This window comes from Anser anser, assembly GCF_964211835.1.
Source record: "Anser anser genome assembly, chromosome: 6".
Taxonomy (NCBI): domain Eukaryota; kingdom Metazoa; phylum Chordata; class Aves; order Anseriformes; family Anatidae; genus Anser; species Anser anser.
In genome coordinates this window covers 16,960,883-16,980,847 of record NC_139726.1, presented here as the reverse complement: position 1 = coordinate 16,980,847, position 19,965 = coordinate 16,960,883, and the positions used below count along the sequence as shown (strand labels likewise).

Sequence of the window (19,965 nt, the reverse complement as noted above, 5' to 3'; positions counted from 1 at the left end):
ACCTGGAAGCGCTTCTTCACCCAGATCTTCTTCATGCTTCTGCAGAGCCCCGGCGGCCCGGCCCCGGCGGCTCAGGCCCGGCAGGACGCCCGCCCGCTGCCGGCGGGGGGCCCGGGCTCAGCGCGGCGCGGGGCCGGAGCCCCTCCGAGCATCCTCCGCGGCGGCAGCCGGGCACGGCCGAGGGAGAGGAAGGGGCTCGCCAGGTCGGGCTCTCGGGAGGGCTGGAGCTGCGAGCATGAAGCATCACTGGAGTGCTCCTCCCTCCATCCTTCCCCCGCCTGCCTCCGCCTCCGCCTCCCCGCCAGCCCCGGCACGCAGCGGCAGCGGCGCAGGTGGCGGGGGGCGAGGGGCGCACACGTCCCGCACCCCCCTCCCGGCCCCGGGGGACGCGGGGCTCTGAGCCCCCTGCCCAGCGCCGTGCCCTGCCGTGCCGCTGTCCCTGCCCCGCCGCCGGGGGCAGAGGCTCCCTGCCCTCCTGCGCTCGGCACCGTGGGGCGCAGCCCACGCCGGGGCTCCCACACGCACCCCAAGGCAGATAATGTCCACGCACCGTCCCCAACGTGCCCACAGACAGGCCAGCTCTGGTGCCACAACGGTGCCCAGCCCAGATCTGCTCAGCAACCCCCCCCCCAAGCCCTCCATCCATGGGTGACACCACCAGGACCCTCTCCAAGGTGTGGGTTTGGGTCCCGGCACTGCTGAGCCACCCATGAGCGTCCCCAGGGCGCCAGCACAACCCCTGCGCGCCCTCCCCAGCCCTGCCCGCCTGCCCCCGCTCTCCCCGGGTTCCCCCAGAGGCTGCCAAATTCCCTGCCCAGCAGCCAGCCACGCTGCTTCCTCCCACCGCGGGACACCCGTGGGGACGCGGCTGGAAGCCTCCCTGTCCCCGTGCTGCTCACCTGTCCCCTGGGGAGGAGGCCCCCCCGCGCCGCGCTGCACGCGGGCACCACGCACACCGGGGCGCACGGCAGCTCTCCTGCCAGCCCCTGACTCCCAACGTGAAGCTTTTCATGGCTTCATAATAACTTGCAAATTACCCAGCACAAAGGGAGCTGTTTATACAACATTTCTGACAGCCCCACGATCCGAGTGATGCTGCGGGGTTTCCACGGAGACCCCGCACGTCAGGCGAGTCACGCGAACGCCGGAGCTGGCACAAAGGGAACCTCCTGCCAGAGCCAGGGGACGCTGCTGTCCCCCGCAGCCTGGCACCCCTGAGCCGGAGCCCCCAGGTGCGGGGGCTGGCCGCACACCTGGGTGTCACCCTGCTGCCGCGCAGCCCCCCCGCAGCACCTGCCGCCCCATCGGTTCCCCGGGCCCGCAGCCCTTCCCTGCCGCCGCGGATCTGCTGCCTGGCCATCCCCGAGGAACGGCGCCAGGAGTGGCCCCAGCAGTGCCACAGGGATGCTGCACCCCTGGGAGCAGCTGGGTGACTTTGGAGGAGCTGGACCTGCTGCCGGTCTCCAAAGTCCCCTTTCCAGAGGCAGCAGCACCCTGCAAGCCCCACGCCTTGCCGGGTCTCCCCTGCACTCCCCCGGCATGGATCCTGCCCCTGCCACATGCTGCATCACCGACTGGCCACCGGCTGTGGCCACCAGCACCGTGGTCTTGGTGGTGCTGAGTGCTTGAGTAATTGGTGGCCGTGGGTGCACGCAGCCGGCTGGGATGCGAGGAGGGCTGGTCATGAACCTTTCACGTGTTTGTGCTGGGGATGCCCGGCAGAGGTGGGCAGGAGGTGGGGGGTGAGATTTATTTTTTTCCCAGGGGGAAATAAGCACAGCAGGCTTCAGCACGGTGCTGCCCATGGCTTGAGGAAGGGGAATCCTCCAGGCTGGGGACAGCATGGGATGCAAAGGCATTGCGCAGGTAAGATCTGCATGGGGACAGACCTTCGGGAACGAGTGTCACCAAGCCTAGTGCAAGCAGTGCCCACGTCCCCAGGAACTGGGGAGCAGGTCCTGAGCGTGCCACACACTCCCCCAGGCTATAAACCTGTCACCATCATCCCCCTGCTCCATCCCTTGTCACAGGGTGGGACAGCTCTGCAGCAGCTCTGTGGCCCCGGAGCACCAGAGACCACTGCTCTGCTGGCTGTCCCCTTGCCATGGAGCACGCTGTGGCACGGCCTGGCTGTGGGGACAGGCAGGGACACCCCAGCTCCCCAGCATCCCGTCCCCTTGCTGCCGCTAGAAGGATGCCTGAGCGCACGGTGCCCGCTGCAGGCAGAGGACACGGGGACGCAGGACGGCAATGTGACCTTGGCTGCGGGTGCCGGGCACGGGGTGGGATGGGAGGGGACATCTCCTCCCCGCCCTGCCAGCCCTGCTGCCAGCACCCCGTGGCCGAGGGACCGGGCGCAGAGGGCACAGGGGGAAGCGGACACGGTGCCGGAGGGGCGCGGGCGGTGGGGCAGGAGGAGCAAAGCCTCTCCCGGTGCCACCAGGGCAGGGAGCGGTGGGAGCCGGGGGGCAGCCCCGGGAGGAGGAAGGGGCCGTGGTCCCACACGCAGCCCCGAGCGGCGGTGCTATATTTATTGCACGCGGGCCCGGGTCTCGGCCTCTCGCGTTGTAACACAAGCCCTGCAGCCCGCGAGAATCCGAGGGGACGGCACATTCCTCAGCAAAAATAACCCCCCGGCAGCGGGAGAGAGGGCAGGGGTGGAGGTGACTGACTGGACAGCTGCACACGCTGCTCCCCTGCCCGGTCCCCTGTGCCCCAGGAGGGGACCCGGCCCCAGGGGCCACCGTGCGAGCCCCATGCCCAGGTGGCTGCAGGCAGAGCCACCTTGGGGATATCCCCAAGGGCTCCGTCCCCCCTGCACAGCCCGGCCTGGGGACCTGTCCCTGAAACCGAGGTGGCACCAGTTGTGCCAGGCTCAGGTGGGACATGGCAGCCCCCACAGACTCGGAGCCCACCCCATGGTGGGGCCAGGGTGGGCACAGCAGCCCCGGCTGGGACATGGGGCAGAGCTCCAAGGGGAAACCGAGGCAGCCCCGGAGAGTGCCACGGGAAGGAGGTGAAGGCAAAGGGAGGCGTTAGGCTGCGTGCAGCCCCAGGGTGCTCCGCAGGGCTGGCAGGGGCTCCGGAGGAAAGGGGCACCTGGCACTAGGCGCAGACACAGCTCTGCGAAGTAAGGGCCTAAAATTAGGCACCGAGATAAACGGCCAGAGGTGCTGAGCCACCGGGGACACTGTCGGCATGGCCGTCCCCACCGGGCTACCACCACCGCACGCCACCAGCCGCAGAGGCCCCACAGCAGGGGAAGAAACCAGGGGTCTGGGGTGGCACAGGGGGGGCCGGGACCGCAGCCACAGACTGCGTGGGCCGTGCCAAAATGCACAGAGCCCCCAGGGCGTCCCTGACGCTGCAAGAAGGCTTCACCCCCAGCACCGACAGAGGGAAGGGGCCGTGCAGGGCCGCCGCACACGGACAGCCCCGTGTGCCTCCCCTGCCCCTGCGCCCAGCCCGCTCCCCCAGGAGGAAAGGTTACAGGGCACCTTGATTGCTGGGTGCAGGTGGAGGCGAGCGGAGAGACCCTGCGCCGGGAGCCGGGACGGGCAAAGCCAACCTTGAAATAAGACGCAGCCCCGGCGGGGAGGAGGGGTCGGTGCTGGCACGGCGAGGGAGGGCTCGGCTCTTTAAAAGGAGATTAGCTGGAGTTTTTAAGAGGTGATTTAATCCGGCTTACGGGGAAAAATTCAGGAGATGCAGCTGAGAAGTGATACAGGCATTAGCGGGCCTGGAGACAATGGAACTACCGTGGGGACCTGGGGGAGCTCCAGGGCTGCCCAGAAGGGTCTGGGGTCTGCAGACCCATGAGACCCGAGAGCAACCTGGTCTTGGTGCCACTGGGAGAGGGGACACCATGCCCCACCTGCACCCACAGGGCCAGAAAGCGAGGGAGAACCTGCACTGGTGTTGCAGAGGCAAAAGGGTGGGACACAGGGGGGCCAGCCCACCCCGGGGAGCCCCTCCTGGCCAGCCCCACGCGCGTGCTCCCCGATCCCCACACCAGGCGCTGACACACGCAGGGGACCTGGGAGGGGAGCGGGAGAAAATCATTAGTGGGGTGGAGCGACAGATTCAGGGCAAGGGATTAGAAGAGCTAAATCGGGCTCGTGCGAGCAAGGGGGAATGCAGAGCCGGTGCAGGAGGACCTGCCGGGGCTGAGCGCGGAGCCGGGCAGCGCGGAGCCCCCCCACCCCACCAGCCGTGACCTGAGCCACCTTGGGAGAGCCGGCGTCAGCCCCATGGAGAGCTGCAGCTCAGGGGGAGGAGGAGGAGGCAGAGGACAGGGCTCTGCACCCACCAGAGTCCTCTGCACCCCCCAGACACCGAGGACAGGGCCCCCGAGCCCAGAGAAGCACCCCATCCTGCCGGGGCACCTTGCACTCGCCTGGCCATAGCCTGACCCGCAGGGCGCCCAGGGAACAAGGACAGGGTGTCCCTGCCTGGCACGGGCTGCCTCTGCCACCAGTGGGACACCCATGGCCCCTGGAGAGCCGGGTCTCCCCGAGGGGTGCTGGGGCCCCCCGAGCAGCCGGAGCCTCCGTGCTGGATGCCGGCGGGCGCAGGCGCCGGGGCCTGGCAGGGTGTCAGGACAGGGGGTGCAGGGCCATGGCACGGCTCCTCCATTTCACATGATGACCCGTCTCACCGCACAGCTCCCGGCACGGACAAAATGGACTCAGGGGAACAACACGCCGAGTGCCAGGGCCCGCACACGGGGCCAGGCTATAGGGCTGGCGCTTCGTGGGGGTGCTGCGCCTGCAGACCCCCACCAAACCCCCTCACCACCACCTCAGCACTGCCTCCCCAGCCTTTCCAGCACGGGTCCCTCTGCACCTGGGCATTAAACTCCACCCCACGCCCTCCTGTAGACCCCCAGCAAAGGGTTGGGGACGCGGCACTCCTCGGGCACTGCTGCAGCACGGCACAGAGAGCGCTGTGCCCCGGGGCAGGGCAGAGCCACGTCTCTGCCCCCGGGGTGGCTTTTTGGCGGCTGTTTGCTCAAGGCAGAGCATGCCCGCAGCCCCAGCACCAGCCCGGAGGAGCGCCTGGGACAGGGTGACATTAACCCAGCTCGAAGCCCCGGCTGCTCCGCGCCTCCCTCAGCTGCTCCAGAAACGTGGCCACGAGGGCCGGAGGCTGGGAATCGGGAGCAGGGAGGAGTGCGTCAGCACAACGGGAACGGGCACCGGGGGAAATCAGGGGGTGCCACGGCCGGGCAGAGGCAGGGCCTGGGCTCGTGGCGCCAGGCAGAGACACGCTGCTCGTCAGAGCGCAAGAGCAGGGTGAAACCCGGGGTGCAGGGAGCCTCCGGCACTCCACACACACAGCACCGTGCTCTGTGTCCCCTCAGCACCACCATCCCCAAAGTGGTGCAACGTGCAGCGATCCCACACCTCCGGGCACGACCGCTCCCATGCACTTCTGTCCCCACAGCAGGCTCCCTGGCAGCAGGAACGCCTTCCTCCACCCTACAGGGATGCTCCCCCAGCTGGGGGCTCCTGATGCCCCACCTGGCAAAACCCCGGTGCCCTCCTCGCCCGCAGCCTCAAGGCTCAGCACAGCCGCCCTCGCACAGTGGGGGACAGTGGCACATGGGGACAGTGCCATCGCTGTCCCCACGCCGATGCGCATCTCCGAGCAGCACCACCACGTGCTCCCCAACAGCGCTGCCGTCCCCGCAGTGCCCCAGGGATGTGGCATCTGTCCCCAAGCAGCAGGGGCTGCATCCGTGAGCACAAGGTAACCATGGGGCTCTGAAAACTCATCAATGACTGGCTCCTCCCACTGTTAATTAACCACCAGGCCCCGCCCACTGCAGTGCACGGGCTCCTCCCCCCTTCATCAGGCTCCTCCCCCAGTTCCCCACACCCAGGTGTCCCAGTTCCCCCAGTGCCCACCAGTGACGCCACGGCCATCTGTGCCTACAGGGGTGGCTCGGGTGGGTGGCGGGGGCCACGGGAGGTGGCACCGCCGGTGCCATGTGCCCAGACTGGGTGGTCTCTGTCTCTCTCTCTTTCCTGCTGCCCCACGCAGGCTCACCATCACATGCCCCCACCACCTGCATGCCCAGCGCTGGCACCCCGCCCGGCCTGGCAGCGGGTGCTGCAGCCACATGCTCGCTCCCAGGCCACCGAGCTGCCCCGCTGCTGCCGGCACCGGGACCCTTGCCTGCAGCGGGGTGGGCACGGCAGAGCCCAGCCCCGGCTATCTCCATGGCATGCAGCATGGGGGAAACCTGCAAAGCACAGCCACCACACTCGGCGCGGGGCTGCCGGTGTCCGTGGGGAAGCCGGAGCAGCGGTGCTGTTAGCCGCGCAGTCCTTACCTTCCATGTCGATGATGGCCAGCACGGCGCTGGTCATGGCCTCTCCCCGCTCGTTCTCGGCGATGCACGTGTACACGCCAGCGTCCTCCTTCTTGCTGTCCCGGATCCACAGTGTGCCATACTCCTCCTCGCGCGGGGCGAGCTGCTCCTCGTTCCTGTACCAGCGCAGGCTGGGCCGGGGGTTCCCCACCGCCACCACCCGCAGCCGGATGTCACAGCCGGTGCCGATGGCCGCGTTCTTCAGCTTCCGCACGAAGGCCGGCGCCGCCAGGCGAGCGGGGCCCCCCTCGGCCACCCCCTGCTCCGCCGTGACCTTGGCGCGCTTCGGGGGGATGCCGGGGCTCGGCGGGGCTGCCCCTGCTCTCCCCATCGGCCGCCCGGGCTCTCCGCCGGCCCCGCTCATGCCGCCGCGTGCCCGCGCCCGGTGCATGGCGCACGGCTCCCTGGTGCGCTCTGGCAGCCCTGCGGCCCCAATCCCACAGCCCCGCGCCCCTCTTCTCTTCTCGGGCCGCTGGGTGCCTGCCAAGGGGCGCCGGCGGCGAGGCGGCTCCCCGGTCCAGGTGCCGTCCGGTTCGGTGCCTCCCCCCGGCCGGCCGCAGCCCCGAAGGTCGCAGCGCCGTGGGCAAGCTGGGGGCTATTTTTAGGCCGGGGGCTCAGGTTGCTGCTCGCTGCGTCGCCGGTCACCAAGCGCCCCACGCGGTGCCGCGCCCGCGCCCCATGCTCCGCCGCGACCCCGGCCCTCCCCGCGCCTCGGCACCTGCTCCGCCGCCTGCCCCGGTGCGGGTCCCGCGGGTGCCGGCGCTGCCCCGGCGCTGGGGCCGTGGCGTCCCCCCCTCGCCCGTCCCGCGCGGCCCCCGCAGAGCTGCGCTCCCTCTGCCCCCTCTCCTCAAGTGGCAGCTGCCTCTGATATGTCACATTCCTTGGCCGGGCTCCCCCTCTCCGCGCCCGCCGCGCCGGCCCTGCAGCACAGCTCCGCTTGCAAAGATAGAAAGGGGCCAGGGCCTTTCCATATTAGCAGCGAGGCCGGGGGGGGGGGGGGAACCAGCCTTCCCCATCCCCGGCTGTGTCACCGGATCAGGACAGAGAGACCCTGGTGGCATGCGGAGGGAAAGGACACCGTAATGCTTCCTGCAACGCGAGACCCCGCGCAGGAGCCGGGGGCCGGCTGGCGGTGAGGCTGGGCAGGATCCGGCCCCGCAGGGCCCTCCATGCCATCCCCGAGAAGGGCCGCGGGCATGGAGAGCAAAGGGATGCTGGCTGGGGGTCCCCACGTCCCTCCTGTCACCAAACCAGCCCTGTGAAAGCAGCAAAACCTCTGTTCTCTGAGCCCTGCCTCTCTGCCCCAGCTCGCAGCACCCAGGGCGTGCTAGGAGCAGGAGCACCCCGCTGTCGGGGTTTGGGGTGCCCCACAAGGGCTCCCACACGCTGGGCTCCCTGCAGCCAGCAGCCCCGCGTGGCGCCTCGCCACCCCCGGGCAAGGCAGGGCTTCCCCGACCGGTGGATTTATGGCACCCGCCTCGTCACCTGGCCCTGGCCGCCCTCGCCAGGGGCTGTAAATCTGGGCGAGCAGGACGTTAACGGCACGGCACACCGCTTCCCCCGGCTGGCTGCGGCACAGCCCGCGGCCACCAGCCCAAGGGCACCGTCATTAGTGGCACATCCCCAGGGCTGGCGGCACGCGTGCCAGGGGGGCTGGCGGGCAGCCGGGATGCCCTGGGACGTGCCGGGGTGGGGGTCCCTGCTACCCACAGCCAGGGCTGCGGAGAGCCCAGGGGTCTGGAGGCTGGAGGAAAAGCTTGAGAGCCTTGGGGCACCTCTTCTGCTCCGAGGGATGCTCTTCCCCCTCCCTGTCCCCCCAGCTCGGTCTCTTGGCCCCACAGGTGACGGAGGGGGCGGCTGGCACAGGGGGGCAGCCAGTGCTGGGGGGCACGGGGCTGCGAGGGGGCTGGAGCCACGGACAAGGTGGGCAAGGAGGGGAAGGTGCCCCCAGCCCTGCCTGCCCCGGAGCTGCAGCAGAGCCCCGGCCCTGCCGGCCGGGCAGGGATGGGGCTGCCTGGTGTCATCCCTCCCCGGGGCCGTGCTCGATGTCACAGGGCCACCTGCTGGACGCAGCCCTTGAGGTCCGACCCCCTCCGGCCCTCCCTGGCCCCGCAGCCAAATCTGGGGATCCCCACGCTGGCACAAGGCCCGGGGGGCTGCGCTGCCTCCCTGGTGGCAGCCCCGTCCCCGCCGGTGGCAGCAGCACCCCGCGCCTGGCTGGTCCCCGTGGTGACCCCAGAGCCCCTGCGGACCTGCGCAGGGCTCAGCACCCTCGGGACACCCCCAGCAGTGGGACTGGGAACCCCACAGCCACGGGCAGAGAGATGTTTTGGGGTGCCTGCAGCGCGAGCAACCCGCTTTTCGGGGAGACCCTGCGTGATGGCGCAGGGGGACGTGCAGGGCTGGCCCTCACCCCTTCTGCTTCAGCAGCGGGGGGCCCTGCGATGCCCCCCGGGTGCCGCCACCCCACCACCCCACCCGTCCAACCCCCCCCCCCCCCAGATTTGCACTCGGAGGCAAGGCGATGCTCCGCTGTTTATTTCAGCCGCCTGAAGAGTCACGTACACGCGGTGGGGTGGGGGTGCAGTGGGGCGAGGGGTGGGGGCGCCTGCCCTGGCCCCCGGGCCTCTCTCCGGCTCCTCTCTTTCTCTCCCCCCTCTCTCCCACTCACTCACTCCTCCTCTCTCCCGTGTCCACCTACGGGTTTCCTCTCGGCTCACCCAGCCCGGCCGCCCCTGCGCAGCCTCCTGCTGCCGGGGACCCCCAGCACGGGGGGGCCGGGCGCTGCCCTCAGCCCCTCGGGGCTGCCTCTGGGGCGGGGGGGGGGGGGCGCAGGGCCCCGGCCCCCCCGGTGCGGGGGACGACGCGGGCTGGGTGCACCCCAGCCTCTCCCCATCCCCGGCATCGCTGCGGCCCCCCCAGGAGAAACGCCAGCTCCGGGGCGGGCGGCGATGCCGGCACGGGGAGACGGGTCCTGCTCCTGCGGGACCGACCCCGAGCCTGTGCCCGGCATGGGGAGGGGGCTGCGGGGCGCGGGGGGATCCAGAACCCGCTGCTGGGACCCTCCGGCTCTCCGGCGAGCTGGCCGAGGCCACCACCTGCTCCCCCCACCCCGTCCTGCCTGTCCCCTCCGTCCCTTGCTGCCGCCCCCCGGCCCGGCCCTGATCCTGACGCTGGCTGCCAAGCTGCAAAGCGCTGCGAAGCCGAAGGAGAGAGCCCGGGGGTGTAGGGGGGGGAGCCCGGGCCGTGCCCGGGGGGCGGGGGGGGGAAGGACGGGGGAGATGGGGGTCAGGACAGGGGCTGGGCGCCGGGGCGGCGGGACGGAGGAAGGGACGGAAGGTGCCGCTGGGCAGCGTCGTCTACAGCACCTCGTGCTGCTGCTGGGTCGCCTCGCTCACCACCTGCGGGGAGAGGCGGCGTGAGGTGCTGAGGTGGCCCCCCCCCGGGCCCCAGCCCCCAGCCCCGAGAGGGGGCGAGGCACCGAGCGTGGCCCCCGCCTCCCCTTCGGCCCCGTGCTCACCTCCCCATCCCGGGTTTCGATGGTTTTGATCATCACGGTCTTCTTGGTGTGCACTTCAGAGCCGCGCTGCTCCGGGCTGGTCTCTGCGGGCAGGGGACAAGGGGGTGACACCCGCCGTGGTGACGGCCACCGTGGGCAATATGTGGCACAGGGGGGGCGTTTGGGTTGCGGGCAGCGGGGCCGTTCTCCACGTGCCCTGCGATGGCCAGGGTCTCCGGGAGCCCTGGGTCACCCCCCCCTCACCCCCAGCTCATGGCAAGCACCCACAGGACCCCCGAGGACCTGCCCGAAGCCAGCCGAGGTGTGTCCCCCACGGTGGGGCCGTGCCCCCCCCCAGCTCACCTCGGAAATTGAGCGCAGAGGCGAAGGTCTGGTGCATGGGGATGCTGATCCTGCAGGGACGCGGACACAGGGAGAGCTCAGCGCCAGCCCACGCGGCGGGGTGGCAGCCACCCGCACACCCCGACCCCGCTGGCGTCTGGTCCTGCCCCCCTCCACCTCTCACCGGTTTTCCTCGCCCTCCAGCAGCTTGCGGTACGTGGCGATCTCCACGTCCAGGGCCATCTTGACGTTGAGCAGGTCCTGGTACTCGCGCAGGTGCCGGGCCATCTCGTCCTTCAGGTGCCGGATCTCCTCCTCCAGCCGCGCGATGGTGTCCTGGTACCCGCCGGCCTCCCCCGCGAAGCGCTCCTCCATCTCCCGCATCTGGCGCATCAGCGAGTCGTTCTGGGGGGGACAGGGGGGGTCAGCAGGGTGGGGGGGCTGGGGGGCACCTGGGGTAGGAGCTGGGCTCGATTCTGGGGCTCTAGGGGCTGGATCTGCAATGTGGGGTGCTTTTGGGGCACCCTAAGCAATGGGGACCTCAGGGTCCAGCTGATGTGGGGCTGTCACCCTCAGCAGCCTGGGCAGGGAGCGGGTGAGAGCCTCACCCAGGGTGCCCCGGAGCCTCCAGGGTGCCAAAACGACCCCTAGCAGGGCCGTAAGGAGGGAGGAGAGCCCAGCGCCCCGGCAAGGCCGTCCCTTGGAGGGTGGGGAGCGGTGCAGGAGCACAGGACAGCTGCCGGGGGGGGGCACTGCCACCCTGGTGGCTCCTGGCCGGCTCCTATGACCGTGCCCATGCCAGACCGGGACTGCTGTGCCCTGTTTGTTTGTGATTCCCACCCTGCAACCAGACACCCTGTGCCCTGCTCCGGTCTGCCTGGAGCCTCCCGTGCTGGGGCACCTTCTGCACGTCCTGCATCGACACCCGGGCTCTGCCAAAACCTGTTGCGGAGCCAGGGGAGGCACAGCTGGCTCAAATGTGGGGAATGATCCCCCACGGCAGCAGCTCTGAGAGCTGGGAGGAGCCCCCGAGGTCCCCAAGCACCCCGGAGCTGCACGTCCTTCCCGGGAGGCAGGCTTTGCTCCGTGCTGCCCGCGGCTTACCGTGCCCTTGAGGGCATCGATCTCGCAGGTGTAGGACTGGATCTGGTGCCGGTACTCCAGCATCTCCTGCTTCGCCTGCCGCAGCGCGTCGTTGTTCTTGTTGGCCGCCTGCGTCAGGTCGGACACCTGGGGAGAGGCTGGGGTCAGCGGGTGCAGGCAGCGGGCAGGATGCGACCCGCGGCCGCCCGGACCCGCACCTTGGACTTGTACCACTCCTCAGCCTCGGCGATGTTCTTGGCGGCGATGCTCTCGTACTGCGCGCGGATGTCTCGCAGCGCAGCCGTCAGGTCGGGCTTGGAGATGTCCATCTCCACCTGGATGTGCTGCTCCTGCAGCTGGGCCTGCAGCTCCCGGATTTCCTGGGGATACGGGGTGACGCGTCAGGGCACCCGCCCCGATCCCCGACCCCAGCGGTGCCCGCGGGAAGCGGGGCTGCCCGGGACCTACCTCTTCGTGCACCTTCTTGAGGAAGGCGATCTCCTCCTGCAGGGACTCGATGCGTCTCTCCAGGTCGATGCGTGCCAGCGTGGCCGCGTCCACGTCCTGGGGGGACACGGAGAGGTTGTGGTGACGAGCACCCCGTGGGGTGCCAGGGCTGGGAGCAGCAAAGCTGCATCCGTGGCCATGCCCTGGTGCCAGCAGGGGCACAGGGAGGGCGGGGGTCCCAGCCACGCCAGGTGGCCAGGCAGTGGGGGGGCGCGGGTACTCACAGCTCTGAAAGCGGCCAGGTTGTTCTCAGCCTCCTCCTTCAGCTGGATTTCCTCTTGCAGCCTAGGGGCAGAGAGGGGGGCATTAGGGGGACCCGGATGGAGCCCTGTCCCCCGGTGCTGGTGTCCCCGCTTGCTGTCCCCGAGCCCGGCGTGGCCTGGTGGGAACAGGGTGAATTGTCCTGCGCTCCCGGCAGGCGGAGGGAGGGCTGGCGGGGGGCCAGGGGCTCTTCCTCCCATTCCCTATTATAGTCATCGGCAGCGGGAGCACAAAGGCATGAGGTCAGCTCGGTGCCACGCTCACTGCCCCGGCCCTTATAGGGACGAGTGGCCGGCAGCCGGGGGGCACGGGGGGCCTGAGGGACGGCCGCCGGCTGAGCCCTTCGTGGGGACGGCAGCAGAGTGAGCTGGGCACACAGCTCGGGGTACGGGGCAGTGGAGGGAGCCACAGGGGGTCGCTGGGTTTTGGGATCTCCTCAATGCCACGGGACAGGGGGGCAGTGCCGGCGTGTGGGGGCAGCTCTGGGATGTGCCCCCTGGCTGGGCTGTGCCCAGGGAGGGGACCAGGTGCCCCAGGACGTGGCTCACAGAGCCTCAGGGGGACGGCGATGCCCAGCCGTGCTGGCACAGAGGGCAGCAGGAACCTGACACCCGTTTGCCCCGTGCCCTGCTCCTCCCCTGATATTTGGGGTCATCCCTCCAGGAGCTGGCACAGCAGGGTGGCAGGAGAGCCCTGCGGCCCCCAGCCTCACTGCATCAGGGGCCCCAGCTCCAGCTGCTGCCCCTGCCTGTCTGGGGCAGGGGCTGCTGCTCTGGGTGGGGGGCAGCAGGCTGGCTCACCCCAGGAGTTGGGTACACCACCCCCCTCGTCCACATCCCCACAGTGGCACAGCAGCCGGGGGGAAGAAGCCCCCAGCATCAGGGGTGCTGCCTGGTGCCATGGGGACCCCTGGGAGTCCCTCAGCACAGCCATCCCTCTGGCTGTGCCCCCCAGCCCCAGCCCCAGCAGGGCCTGCAGCATCCCTGGGGAGGCCGGGGGGGTCCCTGCGGCTCCCCTGGCACCACGGGCACCCAGGGCAGACCTGGCACCCCCGGCCTGCGGAAGCACGGCCGCTTCCTCCGCTCCCTCCTTCGCATCCGGAGCCGGTGGAGCACCCCCCTCCCACCCATCTTGCTTCCGCCTGCCCGGCTGCCCCTGTCCATCTGTCTGTCTGTCCATCTCTCCATCTGTCCATCCCCCGGAGCTCAGCACACTCACGGGCTGGCTGCCCCTTCCTGGTGTGAACAGGGCAGGGATCCCTGATCCCCCAGCTCTGGGGGTCCCGTGCCATCACGGCCCGGTCCCCAGCCCTGCTGCAGCATCTGGGAAGGGAGGGTACAGGGGACGCCCCCCTCTGCCGGGGACGTCCTCCCTGCTGGGTGCTCCCTGGGCACTTCACAAGGGTTGGTGTGTGCCGGCCGTGGCTCTCCTCTCCTGCTCACCCCGTGCCGTGGTTTGGGCAGCCTCAGCACCGGCACAGGGGGGCGCGGGTGCCCTCCTCCCTCCCAGGACTCACAGGACCGTGGGGCAGATGGGCGAGCGCCGTGGCCAGGGAGATGGGGCAAGGACAAGGGGATGGAGGAGCGGGACTACGACGGCAGCGAGCACCCGAGGGGGTGCCGGGGAGCAGTACCCGGGGATGGAGCCGTCCCCAGGGACGGAGCCACGGGGCGGAGAGGCAAGGGCCCCCCTCACCTCTGCTTGAGCTTCTGCAGGTCATCGAGCAGGTTGTCGCGCTCCACCTCCACACGTGCCCGCTGGCCGGTCAGCGCGTCCACCTGGCGGCGGAGCTCCCGCAGCTCCTCCTCGTACATCTCGGCCACGCGGGTGGGCTCCTTGCCCCGCAGGCGGTTCACCTCGGCCACCATCAGGGCGTTCTGCTGCTCCAGGAAGCGCACCTTCTCGATGTAGTTGGCGAAGCGGTCATTGAGCTCCTGCAGCTCCACCTTCTCGTTGGTGCGGGTCTGGAGGAACTCCTGGTTCATGGCATCGGCCAGGCTGAAGTCCAGCAGCTCGCCGGCACCCTGGTAGGCGCTCTGGTAGGAGCGCAGGGGCGTCACGCGGGTGGTGCGGAAGGTGGAGAAGCTGGGCACGGCCGAGGTGCGCGACACCTGGTAGACGCGGGAGGTGACGGAGCTGCCGCTGCCCTTGCTCCCGAAGGAGGCGCGGGGGAAGACCGGGGAGGTGCCGCCGAAGGTGCGGCGGTAGGAAGAGACCCGCTGGCTGGAGGAGTAGGACTGGCTCATGGTGGCGGCGGTGGCGGCGGCGGCGGCAGCGGCGAGGCTGGAGCAGGGAGCAGGGAGCAGGAGCAGGGCTGGCGAGCGGCCGGAGCTCGGCGAGGCGTCGGGAGGGGACCCGCGGCGCCGCTATTTGTATCCTGCTGACATCACCGGCCCCTCCTGCTCCGGGACAGCTGGGGGATGCTGGGGGGGACGGCTGCCAGCCCCCGCCCCCCGACGCTCACCTGCGGGCACCGCAGGGCCACGGCCTCCTCACGGCCCCCCCGTGGCTCACACCTCTGCCTGGGCACCCCTGGGCACCCCCAGACCTCTTGTTAGTTTGACTGACCCCCATGGACCCCCTTCATGCTGCCCCATCCTGGGCAGCGTCCCTGGGGGAACAAGGAGAGGATCGGGGGCAGCGGATGGTGGCCCCCCCCCAGATCCCCAATGGGGCGCAGTGCCCCCCCACAGGGGTGCCCAGGCAGACAGATGGTGCTGGGGGGAAAGAAGGGGGCTCAGCCATTCGCACCATCACTTGCCCCTCCTGGAGCCCAGACCCCATGTCCTGGTTGGCACACTCCCCAAATAGGCCGTGGGCACCCCAAAATGTCCCCGGGCACCCCTAAATGTCCCTGGTACCACCCTGACCTGCCCCATGGCAAGAGGCCCAGTCTCAGCTCCCCGCTTGGGGCCAGATAACAGTGACCCCCCCCCCGAGACCTGCCCCACAGAGAGGGGGACACAGGGGGGGCCCTTTGGAGGGGGCAACGTGGGGGGCCCTGCCCTGAGTGTGCTCGGGCTGACCCCCCAGGCAGACCCCCCCCCCTTTCTGACACAGAAGGGTCCGAGGTGGGGCCGGGCACCCGCGGGGAGGTGCTGAGTGACCCTGAGCAGGTGCCGGGGTGCGGAGCGCTCGGTGACGGTGACATCACCCGGGTCCCAGCTCCGGCACATTCCCGAAGCAGCAGGCACCCAACCAAAATAGCCTCCGTACTCATCCGCGTGGGACAGGCGTGGTATTTATAGCCGGGGGAGGCACCCTCTTAACCCTTCTTGTGCCGGGAGCGTGGACGGGGACCCTGCCCGGAGCAGCCCCAACACCTCCCTGGTCCCCGTCACCCCGAGAGCAGGGCGATGTCCCCAGGAGCAGCAGGCTCTGCCCTGTCTCCTCAGCTTTCCCCTTCGCCCTACAGTGCTTCGGGGAGCAGAACGCCTACCCTAACTCTCCAAAACCTCCCAGAGTGGGGCTGTGCTGGGGCGCCCCCTCCTCCCCAAGCCCCGCTGCCCACCCGCTGACCCCCCGCCCTGCCCAAACCAGGCTGCTTTGAGCGACAGCGGCTGGCACAGCCCCAGTGCCACTTGTCCCTGGGACGTCCTGGCGGGGGGCACGGCGGTGCCACCGGGCGCGTGGTGACTCAGCAGCAGGAGCAGCGCTCAGCCTCGCACGCCGCGCACCTCCTGGCCCCCTGCGCCGGCTGCAGCGGGGCACCGAGCGGTGCCAGGGCTCGGCGGCAGCATCCCCCGCTGCCCCGGCTCCCTGCCAGCCTGGGGGGGGGACAGCGAGGGTCTGGGTGCCGTGGCCATAAGGTGGGCAGAAGCTCGAGGCCCCAAATCTAGGCTGTGCCCCCCCCCCCCCCCAAGCCCTCTCAATCTCTGGAGCCCCTCCAGGCTGCTCAGACACAGCGTAATGCCGTGGCTTCCCGGACGGTGCACGCTGCCTGGCGGAGCCTGCCTTTAAAAGGGAAGGTATTTCCAGATGGGGCTGTTTCATCCCAGCACGGGGTGGGAGGGGTGGGGGGAGAAGAAGATGGAAAAACATACAGCATCCTTCCTCCTCCTGGCCCCGCTCCCGGAGTGCCCGGCGCATCCCTGACCCCGCACGTGTGCCCTGCCTGTCCCCACGCCGCCTCGGGCAGGCAGGGTGGGATGCCAGCCCCTGGATCGGGCACAGAGGGGCACGTGGGTCCCCACGCTGCCACAGGGACCCAGCCCCACTGCTCTGCTGCCCCTTCCCGTGACCCCATCCTGCCGGCAGGGTTGGGGTGCTCCTGGGCACCGCTGGGCGCAGGGGAAGTGGTTCCAAGGGGTTAAGGAGCCGCGTCGTGCCGATCCTGCTCTGGGACAAACTTTCTGAAGTGGCCTTTCCTCAGCCGCCCCGACAGCCTTCCGGGACATCTCTGCGAGGGCAGAGGCCCTGCGGCTGGCGTGGACAGGCAGACGCCTCTTAGGAAATCCCCTTCCCCGAGGAGCAGGCACAGGAAAGAGGCGGGGAGGAGCGGGAAGGAGGGGTCGGGGTGGACTGGCACCCCCAGAGAGGGACCCTCCACCACACTGGGGGGCTAACTCCTCCCTGCACCCCAGGGGCATGGCAGGGGCTCGTGGGGTCCCTCCAGTTGGGGAGGATGCCCAGCATCACCCAGCGGCCACGCAGCTCCAGCCCAGGCCAGGCTGACCCAGCCCGAGCCTGGGAACGGGGCCCCAGGCCCCAGTGCTGGCTTGGCCCCAGCTCCCGCAGGGCCCTGGGACGAGGCCGCAGCGGGAAGACGTCGGGAGCTGGAATGTCAAACAAGGCCCGTGAGCCAAGCCAGCTGCATCCCGCAGCCGCCCCTCCTCCCCGGCCCTCCCTCCCCGCTGCTCCCCCAGGATTTAAGGAGCGCGGGGAGCCGCGCACAGCCTCCCCGGGGCTGCGGGCACCGGGGGCCTGGAGCCGGGCAGGGTGCGGGGACGGGGTGCCGGCTCCTCCCCGGTGCCCTACCGCAGCACCGCGTGCCGCCGGGGCCGCTCTGGTTCTGCGCGCCCCCACGCCCGCCTCCCGCCCGGCGAGCAGGGGTGACCGGGCGGATGGGAATGAAGCAGCCAGGGCGTCCACCCCCTCCTTGCTGGCCCCCGGCCCTCTCCCTGCGTCCCGGTCCTTTTACAGCCACGAGCCTCCCAGGCGCCTTTACCCTAAGAGGGAAGGACCGTGCGCCCATTCCCCGGCGCTGACAGGCCCGGGGCGCGTGCTATTGTCTAAATAGGAGATCGCGCTCCTTCCCTGCCTGGACCACGGCCCAGGCAGCGTGCCGGGGTCCCAGGAGGTTGGGGGTGCGCCGCAGGCTGCAGCCCACCGCCCGCTGCTCCCCTCGGCTGACCCCGGGTCGTGGGGGTGCTGGGGACCACTGCCTGTCCCCCAGCGCCACAGGGATGCTGGGGGGGCCTGGCTGACCCCACGGCACGTGTGGATGCTGGGGGTGGCCGGCTATCCCCTGTAATTTACAGGGATGCTGGGGCGTGCTTGCTTGCCCCCCGTGGTCCACGTAGGTATCTGGGGCAAGTTGTTGCCTCTGTGGTCCATGAGGATGCCGGGGGGGACCTGTTGCCCCCAGGGCCTGTGGAGATGCTGGAGGAGACCGGCTGCCCCCAGAGTCCCTGCGGATGCCTGCACTGATCGGTCATACCCAGCTGCCCCCAGGATCCACGGTGGTGCTGGTGGTGTTCACCTGACCCACATCCCGAGGGGACACAGGGGATCCCCCACTGCCCCCGCGGTCCCTGGGGGCTGTCACCTCCCCCCGTGGCCGTGGGGATGCAGCCCAGCTGCCCTCGCAGGCCGCACGGACCCACGGTAACTGGCCGCCCCCATGGCCCAGGAGGATGCTGGGGGTATCCGTCTGCATGGCCTCGACGGCATCAGCCGTGCCAGTGAGATGAGGTAGTGCCCGCTGCCCGGCGTGGCTGGCGGCTCACGTCAGGCGCGGAGGCCGTGCGCTCAGCCCGCAGCAATGCCGGGCGCTGATTTCACTTCCCCATGCCCGGACACGTGGCCCGGGCTGGGGGCTCGGCGCCTCTCGCCGCTCCTGGGCGGCAGCGCGGGTGCCACCCCGGCCCTCGTCCTGGCAGAGCAGGGGTCCGGGCTGCGGAAGGAGGGGCGGCCCTTCCCGGAGCTCGGGCTGTGTTTACACACCCAGCCCGGGCCGTCTCTCCCTTAACTCTTTCCAGTGGGGCTCAGCGCTGGCCGCCCGTTCCCAGAGCCACCAGCCAGCCCAGGGAAGGCTTCCCGGTGCCCAGCCCGCACCGTGCTGCTCCCTGCACTGCTCAGCACCCTGCTCCCCGCCAGCTGCCCCTGGGCACATGCATGAGCCCTGCAGCGGGGTGCAAGCACCCCGAGGAGGAGCTGGAGCCTGCTCCGGGGGGCTGATGGGGCTGCCTGGGGCTCCCTGCGGCACCGGGGGGGCTGTGGGACACGGCGGTTCGGGGGCAGGGGCGGATCCTCCTGATGGGGCGGGGGGTGGCCGCGGCAGGTGCTGCGCAGACCCCAGCACCCAGCCAGGGGTGAGCCAGAGAGTGCCCAGAAATAGACTCCGGGAGCTTTTTCGGGAAGCCCCCGTGGCTCCAAGAATAGCTGCCGCATGCCAAGGCGCTGCCCTTTGCTCGCCGACCGTGGGGCTGGGCAGGGGCCACACCCGGCACTGCCACTCACCCACGCCCCCACCCCGGGCACCCCCACCCCGGGCACCCCAGCCCCAGGGCACCCCCCCGATCCCACACCCAGCCACTGGGGACACATCCATCCAGGGCACCCACATCCTACAGTCCATCCTGGGGTCCCCGTGGGCTCCGGGGGACACACCTGATGCAGGCACCCACTTCGGAAATGTCCCCAGAGCTGGGACCCAAGCAGCCGGGTGCCCGTAGCGGTGGGGGTGATGGTGGCAGGAGGAGCAGGGGGACGGTGGCACAGGGTCCCCTCAGAGGGAGGGTGAAGGGCAAGGGGTGCTGGGCGCCCAGCCCTGCCCTGGTGCAGTACCGGGCCCTGTGTTTTGCTGTAGTGGCTGCGGTTGACATGGAGACCCCCCAGCTGTCTGCTCGCGGGGTGCCAGGAGGTGGGGGCACTTGTTCCCCTCCGGGGGGGGGAGAGGCAGGTGCTGGGGGCTGGGAGCATAAATCCGGAGCTGTCGTGAGCTGCCGGCACGGCAGGTCCCGGGGTCAGGGGCGGCAGGACCGCCAGTTTCCAGTCCCCTGGACACGGACGACGTCTCAGGCTAACGGTGCCCGTGCTGGTGACTCAGGAGCTGGGAATCCGGCTGGCACCCAGCACCCGGCCCCTCTGTACCGCTCACGGGCTGCCACGTGCGTCCCACCCTGCGCCACGCTGCTTTCAGGGAAAACGGAGTCCTGCTGGGAAACGATGGGGGTGCTGGTGGGAGCCCTCATGCTGCTGACCCCGACCCGTGCCGGGGTCAGCAGGAGCCACCCCGAGTGCTCCCATTGCGGGCTGCCCCAGCTGGCGCAGCACGGCGGGCAGCGCCGCCGCCCGCGGCCACGGTCCCCTGGTGGACGTGGCACCGGGGGCTTGCTCCTTGCAAGGCCCAGGCGGCGCTGAAGCCGGGGTGAAGCAGTGCCACGGGGAGCCGTGCCCCCAGCGACTGACCCCAGAGCAACCCAGCGCGCACAGTCCCCTGCGGCGCCGGGCAGGATGGGCACAACCCCCGGGGGCACCCCCTGCTTGCACGCTGCCGGCAGCTGCAGCACCCTTGGGCACCGCGTCCCCGCAGGGCGCAGGGCGCAAGGTGCGGGGGGACGGTGCCCGGTGCCCGGTGCCCGGTGCCCGGTGCAAGGTGCCCGGAGCACGACGCAGGACGCCCGGCGCTCCCCGGCAGCGGTGGGGGGGGGACGGGGGAGGGCTGCCCGCCGCC

At 70.5% G+C, this 19,965-nt stretch overlaps 2 protein-coding genes across 5 annotated transcripts in view; both read right to left on the bottom strand.

Moving 5' to 3' along the window:
• The window catches only part of SPEG (striated muscle enriched protein kinase), a 34,944-nt gene extending 28,026 nt beyond the window's left edge, over nt 1-6,918 (bottom strand). For 3 of the 4 annotated variants that reach the window (XM_083840681.1, XM_083840682.1, XM_083840683.1), the window contains exon 1: nt 3-6,331. In XM_083840681.1, coding sequence (XP_083696807.1) covers nt 3-35 — 33 coding nt within the window. In that variant the 5' untranslated portion in view covers nt 36-6,331. The other variant, XM_083840678.1, reaches the window with a different exon arrangement.
• A 1,981-nt stretch (nt 6,919-8,899) lies between these two features.
• Nucleotides 8,900-14,427, bottom strand: DES (desmin). The gene is made up of 9 exons (XM_083840693.1): nt 13,764-14,427; nt 12,032-12,092; nt 11,769-11,864; nt 11,519-11,680; nt 11,322-11,447; nt 10,402-10,622; nt 10,239-10,288; nt 9,897-9,979; nt 8,900-9,777 (listed from the first exon to the last, which is right to left on the bottom strand). Exons 1-9 carry the CDS (start codon nt 14,312-14,314, stop codon nt 9,736-9,738), a joined length of 1,392 nt encoding a protein of 463 aa, XP_083696819.1. The 5' UTR covers nt 14,315-14,427; the 3' UTR covers nt 8,900-9,735.
• Between the last annotated feature and the right edge of the window lie 5,538 nt (nt 14,428-19,965).

What these genes read in the sequence shown, in the direction of transcription:
- DES (XM_083840693.1), bottom strand. Translation starts at nt 14,314, where the DNA reads ATGAGCCAGTCCTACTCCTCCAGCCAGCGGGTCTCTTCCTACCGCCGC. An exon ending in ACCTGGCCGCTTTCAGAGCT is followed by an intron (nt 11,865 to 12,031) that starts GTGAGTACCCGC and finishes GTGTCCCCCCAG; the next exon opens with GACGTGGACGCGGCCACGCT. An exon ending in TCGAAACCCGGGATGGGGAG is followed by an intron (nt 9,778 to 9,896) that starts GTGAGCACGGGG and finishes CTCTCCCCGCAG; the next exon opens with GTGGTGAGCGAGGCGACCCA.